Source organism: Sinocyclocheilus grahami, unplaced genomic scaffold (assembly GCF_001515645.1).
Source record: "Sinocyclocheilus grahami isolate Dianchi unplaced genomic scaffold, SAMN03320097.WGS_v1.1 scaffold8.1, whole genome shotgun sequence".
NCBI lineage: Eukaryota > Metazoa > Chordata > Actinopteri > Cypriniformes > Cyprinidae > Sinocyclocheilus > Sinocyclocheilus grahami.
The window spans coordinates 4443755-4454104 of NW_015505187.1; the positions used below are offsets into that span (position 1 = coordinate 4443755).

At 35.3% G+C, this 10350-nt stretch overlaps 1 protein-coding gene across 1 annotated transcript in view; it reads right to left on the reverse strand.

Moving 5' to 3' along the window:
• Positions 1 to 10350, reverse strand: part of LOC107591172 (membrane-associated guanylate kinase, WW and PDZ domain-containing protein 2-like) — an 88420-nt gene that overhangs the window by 63163 nt on the left and 14907 nt on the right. Inside the window, exon 5 of the mRNA XM_016280240.1 lies at positions 5203 to 5282. Within this exon, the coding sequence (XP_016135726.1) occupies positions 5203 to 5282 (80 nt within the window). The remainder of the gene's footprint in view (positions 1 to 5202; positions 5283 to 10350) is intronic.

The window sequence follows — 10350 nt, forward strand, 5'->3', positions numbered from 1 at the left end:
TGATAGAATTTACTTGGTGACTGATTGGTAACTGTTTACCAATTGTAATTTTTTTTTTTGAGGGACAAAATCATGATGTGCCCATGATGAGTCATTTTTATAGGAACAAAAAATATAAATATCACTTTTTATTTGATCAAACAAACAGTAAAAATTTAAAATAAATAAATAAAAATAAAATATCATTTATTACTGAGATGGTTTGAGTGTAACTGTCTGCCGAACACTTTTAAACGTGACAGGGATGAAAATCTCTCTCCCTCCTGACAGTGACGGCTTCAGAAATGATGAAATGCAATGAAACACGAGCGACAGACACAGAGAGATATGTTAGTTGTGCTTATTCATTCACTAGCAAACCCAGGGAATTCGTACCATCAGAGAGAAACATCGACACAGGGAGAGAGGCGAGATGACAGGTAAACAGGAGAGATGACTGTGGCATATCTACGGAAACTTCACTCCGTGCTGCGGTAAATATTCACGGGGAAACAAACAGTCTAGGAACATGAGTTTGACAGTATTAAAGAAAACAGCAGACGACTTTGATTTGCATCCAGAGCTGTGTCTTCCCTTCAGTTTTGAAACAAAAGAGGGCGGCCGAGTTACGCAACGCACGCGTCCGCGCAAATCCGCAGTGATGAGTGTTTTCACAACGCTGGCTGACAGGCCTTTGAACCGCGGGAATCCGCTGACATGTGAAATGCAACGTCTCGCACATGCATGCTAACAAGCAGCCCCTGATGCACTGGCACAGTTGATTATACCGCAAACATGGAGTTAGATTTTAGTGCACGAACGTGTGAACTGGGAAGAAGGTGGTGATGAAGAAATCATTTTACAAGCAGGTAAAACAGCAGAGAATACACTTGCAGACATGATTAATTTAACAATGTATTCACTTCGAGATGCTTCAGCTCAAGATCATTTCACAAACACAGTTATGAGTGCTAGAAGTAGAGTGTAGAGTAACCAGAGGAAAAATTGTATTGTTACACTTGCTGTAGAATATGTGAGAGGTGTTTGCCAGTGCAAAATTCACCACCACTCAGTGTTTTATAAAGCACTTTTAAAGTGGCTGCTAGGGTGTATTGGGTGGTTGGTAGGACATTGTGAGACAGTTGCTAAGGTCTTCTTGGCTGTTCTGTGCAAAACTTGCCACTACAATGCAAAAGTGTTGTGGGACATTGCTAAGGCATTGCAATGTGGTTCTTAAGGTGTTCTGAGTGTTTCTTTAACAAACCCGATTCCAAAAAAGTTGGGACACTGTACAAATTGTGAATAAAAACAGAACGCAATGATGTGGAAGTTTCAAATTTCAATATTTTATTCAGAATACAACATAGATGACATGTCAAATGTTTAAACTGAGAAAATGTATCATTTTAAGGGAAAAATAAGTTGATTTTAAATTTCATGGCATCAACACATCTCAAAAAAGTTGGGACACTGTACAAATTGTGAATAAAAACAGAACGCAATGATGTGGAAGTTTCAAATTTCAATATTTTATTCAGAATACAACATAGATGACATGTCAAATGTTTAAACTGAGAAAATGTATCATTTTAAGGGAAAAATAAGTTGATTTTAAATTTCATGGCATCAACACATCTCAAAAAAGTTGGGACACTGTACAAATTGTGAATAAAAACAGAACGCAATGATGTGGAAGTTTCAAATTTCAATATTTTATTCAGAATACAACATAGATGACATGTCAAATGTTTAAACTGAGAAAATGTATCATTTTAAGGGAAAAATAAGTTGATTTTAAATTTCATGGCATCAACACATCTCAAAAAAGTTGGGACACTGTACAAATTGTGAATAAAAACAGAACGCAATGATGTGGAAGTTTCAAATTTCAATATTTTATTCAGAATACAACATAGATGACATGTCAAATGTTTAAACTGAGAAAATGTATCATTTTAAGGGAAAAATAAGTTGATTTTAAATTTCATGGCATCAACACATCTCAAAAAAGTTGGGACACTGTACAAATTGTGAATAAAAACAGAACGCAATGATGTGGAAGTTTCAAATTTCAATATTTTATTCAGAATACAACATAGATGACATGTCAAATGTTTAAACTGAGAAAATGTATCATTTTAAGGGAAAAATAAGTTGATTTTAAATTTCATGGCATCAACACATCTCAAAAAAGTTGGGACACTGTACAAATTGTGAATAAAAACAGAACGCAATGATGTGGAAGTTTCAAATTTCAATATTTTATTCAGAATACAACATAGATGACATGTCAAATGTTTAAACTGAGAAAATGTATCATTTTAAGGGAAAAATAAGTTGATTTTAAATTTCATGGCATCAACACATCTCAAAAAAGTTGGGACACTGTACAAATTGTGAATAAAAACAGAACGCAATGATGTGGAAGTTTCAAATTTCAATATTTTATTCAGAATACAACATAGATGACATGTCAAATGTTTAAACTGAGAAAATGTATCATTTTAAGGGAAAAATAAGTTGATTTTAAATTTCATGGCATCAACACATCTCAAAAAAGTTGGGACACTGTACAAATTGTGAATAAAAACAGAACGCAATGATGTGGAAGTTTCAAATTTCAATATTTTATTCAGAATACAACATAGATGACATGTCAAATGTTTAAACTGAGAAAATGTATCATTTTAAGGGAAAAATAAGTTGATTTTAAATTTCATGGCATCAACACATCTCAAAAAAGTTGGGACACTGTACAAATTGAGAGTAAAAAAGGAATGGAATAATTTACAAATTTCATAAACTTATATTTTATTCACAATAGAATATAAGTTTATGAAATTTGTAAATTATTCCATTCCTTTTTTACTCTCAATTTGTACAGTGTCCCAACATTTTTGGAATTGGGTTTGTAGCATTTATGAGAGGTTGATATGGCACTGGTAGATGGTTGCCAGGGTGTTGTTATACTGCTGCTAGGCTGTTTGGGGGTTGGTAGGACATTATGAGGCCTTGTCCACACTAACATGTTTTCATTTGAAAATGTTTTCATCCACACTTAGATGGCCTTTTTGTGAAAGAAAACTGAGCTTTTTGAAAACGCTCTCCAAAGTGGATAAATTTAAAAATGCCGTTTTCGCATTGTAATGTGGACTGTGAAAATAGAATATTTCGAAAACGATGATGCATGTTTAGTCATGTGACGTATATTGTACCAATACACTCTTAAAAAAAAAGGTGCTTCAAAAGGTTCTTCACAGCGATGCCATAGAAGAACCATTTTTGGTTCCACAAAGAACCATTCAGTCAAAGGTTCTTAAAAGAACCATCTCTTTCTTACCTTTTTATAATCTGAAGAACCTTTTTTCACCACAAAGAACCTTTTGTGAAACAGAAAGGTTCTTCAGATGTTAAAGGTTCTTTATGGAACCATTTAGACAAAAAGGTTCTTCTATGGCATCGTGAAGCACCTTTACTTTTAAGAGTGTAGATATCTATGTTTATACCGCTATTGTGCCTGTTATGTGCTACTTTCACAAGACTACGTTTACATGCGCACGAATAATGCGATTATTTCCAATAATCAGAGTAAGGACGTAATCGCATTATGATGTTTACATGCCTGTATATTTAGATTAAAATCGGCATACGCCGATTATGCTTAATATGATTATGCTTGCTGCGATTATGAGCTTAATCGCATTATTTAGATTGAAGTATTGCGTTTACATGAGGTAAAGTTTAATTGCAATATTTCCAAAATCTCATTATAATCGCATTAAGAGGGTGCATGTAAATGCACTAATTGTTGCTAAAGATATGTTACTTTGTACACTCTTCGTATTACAGTCCTGCAAAGATGACAGAAAATTTACTCATAATTACTATCCTGTGGCAAAACATATTAGATTAAACATATAATAGTGAGTGAGTGTGTGCTGTACGCCAGTGAATGGTGGGATATTTTCATAAATAAAATTATCCTGCCAGAAGAATTACGTGAAAACTTATGTCTATTCTGTCTGTATCATCTCAGTGAGCTTTTTATGATGTTTTACACATGCACGGTAAGGTGAATTTAACGTTTTCCCGACGTTTCAGTGTGGATGAGAAACTTTTGGAAAATGCAAGTGTGGACGGAGAGTGTTTTGAAATTAAAACCCTCTTTTCAAATGTATCCAGATTAATGTAGACGTAGCCTAGGGTGTTGTGGTTGGGGTTTCTATGGTGTTTTGTGCTGCTAAGGTAATAGTAGTGTACACCACTGCATATTTCGGATGTGTCGGATGTGTTATCGGACACACTCAATTTAGCTCTTGTAGTCTCTACTTATGAGCTGAAGTGTTGAATCCAGTGTGTTAGATGATGGAGACATTCAAAGTGTGCTCTCTTGAGGGGCTACAGGACCAGTTTGGCAAGCACTGTTCTGATTGGCTTAGGTGCTTGTTCACCAGTCCACATCAAGGAGTTTAAACCCAAATTTCTACAATAGGGTCGCTAACCCTGCTCCTTGAGGGCTATCTTCCTGTAGACTTGAGGTTTAACCCTGTCCAACACACCTTGCTGTGATTTCATGTAATCCTGAACAACTTGATTAACTGGTTTAGTTGTATTGGTATTTGATTAGGGTTGGAGTTAAACGCAGCAGTATGGTAGCCCTACAGGAACAGTGCTGGCTACCCCTGCTCTAGAATATTCTTGTCTCTAGATACAGCTCTGGACCTTTCTTCCATGTCTATGAGATTATTTGACACTGTCTGCCAAACAAAATTGTCCAATTGCTTCGAAAAAAACAATAGCAAAGGCTGCATGATTTTACTTAGCAATAATAAAAGAAAGGTTTGACTCGAAAGAAACATATTGATAGCCTATAGTATACTGAAGTTACATAAATGTCATATAAAAGATTTTTGATTTTTATGCTCTAAGCAACCATAAACAGCCTGCAGTTAGGCTAATGAGCTATATTACTTAATGAAAGAATTTTAGGGATTTTTTTTTTTTTTGCAGTTTTATAAAACCAATAAGCCATTTCTGCTTCACATTTTGCCTAACAACACTTCATAACTGTGGTAAAATCACTAAAACACAGCCTCTTGTGGCTAGTTGCTTTATTTCAGTAGATTTAAAGATTTCTCTTTGGCCATCCAAACTCCACCATTTGGAGAGTCAAACAAACAGACTCAAAACATATAGAGAGAAATGAAAGATAACCGCACTAACCATTCTCTTTGCATTCTTCAGGGGGCTTCGCTTTCTTCGCAAGCCGGGGGTCCAACCAGGACGTCGTCTTCGTATTGTGGCTGGAGAGGAGAGAAATGGAGCAGAAAAGGAAAAGAGATGAAGAAGAGAGAGAGATGAGAGTGCTGCAAACTGCTACTGTAAATCATCATGCTGAGGAGACGAGAGAGACTGAAAGGAACTCTCTGGAGATCTCCTCTCTAAACGAGGGTGAGAAAAAAAGTTTAGCTTAACAAAATGGCAGTCGATACTTTTAATTAGCTGTAAGCTTCTCATTAGCACAGCAAGAAAGAGAGGAGGAGGAGAGAGATGGCGAGGAAGATGTGAGTGACATTGTATAAGGGAGGAGAACCGAACATGAGCGGCGATTTTACTAAACTGTTTAGTACACAGTTCTTTTTTCCTCACAATTGTGTCATCTGAGACCAAATTCAGCAGTCATAATAAAGATTTCTTTTGAAAGATTTGGCAAAATTGGCAGATTTTGGTGGCTTAGTGTAACATGCTTACCAATGGCTAATTAATTGCCTTTGAAATTAATCTTAGCCTCCAACAAAGTTCTGACAGCATCTGAAATGTTGAGTCATAGTCCTGCGGCGTGACTGCTCCTATGACTGCCATGTAGGGAAGAGCCAATAAGATTACAGCAACTGATGACGCAAATGTGAGCGTGTGCGTGTGTGTGAGAGAGATCCTTTTAAAATGTTGATTCTACCTTCTCTCTATTTCATACAACATTAACATCTTGTTAATTAGCCAATTATGCTAATTAATGCTACATCCATTAGTTACAATTATATTGAGTTAGCACTGAAGTATAAGCAGTCCACGAATTCCCTCTTTTACCCAGTCATGACTCCAAACACTTCAACTTCTTTTTTGTTTTCCAGGTAAAATACTGTTTTACATTAGCATAAGGGCTAGGATGGGTTTGCACAACACCATTTCATTTTTGATTGTTTGTGGATGCCAGCTTTTGATATGATTTTTGATGTGAAAATGATTTAAATGCTGTTGATTGCTATGAAATGCTACAAATTAAATGCAATCAAAAATAAACAGGATTGTAAGATGTTGCTGCATCTTTTACATGAGCACAGGCACAGCATAGTCTTGAGCATTTGGGCATTGATAACGTCTGACACTAATCACAAAGTCATGGTTTAACAAAAACAAAACAAAACAAAACAAAATTTGGGCACTGACAAGGTCTGACACTAATCACAAAGTCATGGCTTAACAAACAAATAAACACACATACACACAACAAAACAAAACAATTGTTTTTTTTTTTGTTAAACCATGACAAAAAGCAAAGCAAAACAAAACAAAACAAAAGAAAAAAGGAGCATATGGGCATTGACCTTGTCTGACACTAATCACAAAGTCATGGTTTAACAAAACAAAACACAACAACTAAAAATAACTAAAAACAAAAAAATGTAAACTAAAAACAAAACAAAAACAAACAAAAAAAAACTAAACTAAAAACAAAACAAAACAGCTTGCCATGATGCTCGACAGCAACACTATACTTCCAAAAACATATGTTGTATTATTAATTGCATCTGACACATTTCCGAACACAAGCAAGAAGCATTTTTGTTCATGCATACTATGCATTCACACACATTCAGTATGTTTTGGGGCTTAGTGTATTCCTCCCTGAGACACATTTTGTCTAAAGTAGCAGAAGAAACAGCTCTGAGATCAGTGGGAGAAAGGTAGACTCGACTGTCTCAGTGATGGGACACGACTGACGGCACTCAGCCAAGCGACTGGCCAGAGAAATTGCAGCCAGGGGCGAAAAGATGGTGCACCTTTGATGTGCTCGCTCTCTATGACACTCCACACTTCTGCCCTTGTGTCTCCGTCTTTCAATTTGTGTCTTCCTCCCCGGTGTCTCTTTATGATTCATCTCTCTCTTACAGAAAATTGATTTAATATAAAAGCATATCAAAGGACTTTGTATTGGCACAGTGCATTTCCGCAGCTTATGTTTGGTTGCTTTGGGAGTTTAAATGTGACTAAATGCATGTACAGAGACATTTTGTCGTGATTAATCTGGTCCAGTATGTGTGTGTGTGTGTGTGTGTGTGCATGGTGAGAGATAGACATATGGAGAAGTGTCTACAGTTTGAGAATTAAAGACGCTCCGTCTGTGAGGGAGATCGAGAAAAACAAGGCGCCATTGGCTGCTTGACAACTCCATTAAATCGTCAATAGTCACACTGTGTGGGCCAGAGCAAACTGTGTATGTGTGCATGTGGTGTTTCATGAAGCAGTGACAGACTGTCCTCGCATCATTCAGAGTCACTCACATACAGCTTCTGTTATAAACGATACAACAGAAAATAACTACTGTCCCTGTGGAAAAATACAGTACTGTACAGTCACAGTTTGAAGATTGAACACAGATACATTCCTAGCAAGGGACATAGAAAATCAATCAAAGCGTGTATATTTATAAATACTTTTTACTAATTTAATTTATATGAATAGATATTATATAATGACAATCTATGTATTTATGAACAAATGGATGATTCATTTATGGATGTCCCTAATCTTCTGGGCTGAAATTAAAAAGTATGGTGCAATTAATGTTGCACTATTATGATCTATGGAAACAAGTTTAAACAGAGATGTTTGTGTAAAATTGTATTGATCATAACAACAGTGATTCATCCATAAATCGAATGATGAAAAGAGTTTTATAACTGGGCGTATATTCAGATGTACTGTGCAGTCCAACACACTTTTCACATTTAAAATAAATGATTCAGGTGGTTGGATTATAGTGGTTTTGATCCATGTTTGTGCCGATTTAGATCATTTTAGTGATTTAGGCTCTAAATAAAACTCTATTAACTCATTTAATAACCAGCATGTGGGCATGGACAAGGTCTGGTCATGGTCATTAAAAAACAAAACAAAAAAGAAAAGAAATGAAAAGTGACAAAACAATCAACAACAAAAAATCTTTCATTGACCGAGTAGAGAAAGAATGGAAATGGAATCAACAGATGTTACAGAATCAGAACCTGTATATATTGCATGAGCACCAATTGCAGGCTCAATATGGTCTGAACAATGCATGCAAAAAACAGCTCCAATGATTTCTATACACTTTTTAAAGGTGCACTCAGTAAATTTCGTTTCATGTTGGCCAATATGGCAGTCATGTCAGATCATACTAAAGATAAAATTATCAGCAACTGATTCCATTATATTCACAGTTGACCTAGGCCACTGAAAGTCTCAGATACTTTCAAATAAAAGGCCCAAAACTAGCCCAGTGACCATAACTCAAAACTCATGCCACTTCCATAACTAAAATACATGTTTTACAGTCATTTTTATGTTATTTTTATGTTTACTCCAACTTGAAAATCACAATATAGTAGTAATCATCTGTTTTCATAAAGGAACTCATTGGAGGCTCACTACCAGGGCCCTTCTCGCACTAAAATAATCATCTAGCATAGTTTAATCATTGGTGCAATATACAATTTTTCAATACAAGACATTCCTAGCAAGGGACATAGAAAATCAATCAAAGCGTGTATATTTATAAATACTTTTTACTAATTTAATTTATATGAATAGATATTATATAATGACAATCTATGTATTTATGAACAAATGGATGATTCATTTATGGATGTCCCTAATCTTCTGGGCTGAAATTAAAAAGTATGGTGCAATTAATGTTGCACTATTATGATCTATGGAAACAAGTTTAAACAGAGATGTTTGTGTAAAATTGTATTGATCATAACAACAGTGATTCATCCATAAATCGAATGATGAAAAGAGTTTTATAACTGGGCGTATATTCAGATGTACTGTGCAGTCCAACACACTTTTCACATTTAAAAGAAATGATTCAGGTGGTTGGATAATAGTGGTTTTGATCCATGTTTGTGCCGATATCTGATTTAGATTCATTTTAGTGATTTAGGCTCTAAATAAAACTCTATTAACTCATTTAATAAACAGCATGTGGGCATGGACAAGGTCTGGTCATGGTTATTAAAAAACAAAACAAAAAAGAAAAGAAATGAAAAGTGACAAAACAATCAACAACAAAAAATCTTTCATTGACCGAGTAGAGAAAGAATGGAAATGGAATCAACAGATGTTACAGAATCAGAACCTGTATATCTTGCATGAGCACCAAGGCTCAATATGGTCTGAACAATGCATGCAATAAACAGCTCCAATGATTTCCATAAATTTTTTAAAGGTGCACTCAGTAAATTTCGTTTCATGTTGGCCAATATGGCAGTCATGTCAGATCATACTAAAGATAAAATTATCAGCAACTGATTCCATTATATTCACAGTTGACCTAGGCCACTGAAAGTCTCAGATACTTTCAAATAAAAGGCCCAAAACTAGCCCAGTGACCATAACTCAAATATCAAAACTCATGCCACTTCCATAACTAAAATACATGTTTTACAGTCATTTTTATGTTATTTTTATGTTTACTCCAACTTGAAAATCACAATATAGTAGTAATCATCTGTTTTCATAAAGGAACTCATAGGAGGCTCACTACCAGGGCCCTTCTCTCACTAAAATAATCATCTAGCATAGTTTAATCATTGGTGCAATATAAAAATTTTCAATACAAGCATGTCAGTCAAATATAGGGAAAAAATATGCAACCTGCAGCAACAGTTTAAAAGTAGCCCAGTTCTGCGGGGAAACCATGTGGGTTGTTGAAATACATATATATATATACAAGTGGGGAAAAAAAGTATTTAGTCAGCCACCAATTGTGCAAGTTCTCCCACTTAAAAAGATGAGAGAGGCCTGTAATTTTCATCATAGGTATACCTCAACTATGAGAGACAAAATGAGAAAAAAAAATCCAGAAAATCACATTGTAGGATTTTTAAAGAATTTATTTGCAAATTATGGTGGAAAATAAGTATTTGGTCAATAACAAAATTTCATCTCAATACTTTGTTATATACACTTTGTTGGCAATGACAGAGGTCAAACGTTTGCTGTAAGTCTTCACAAGGTTTTCACACACAGTTGCTGGTATTTTGGCCCATTCCTCCATCCAGATCTCCTCTAGAGCAGTAATGTTTTGAGGCTGTCGCTGGGCAACAC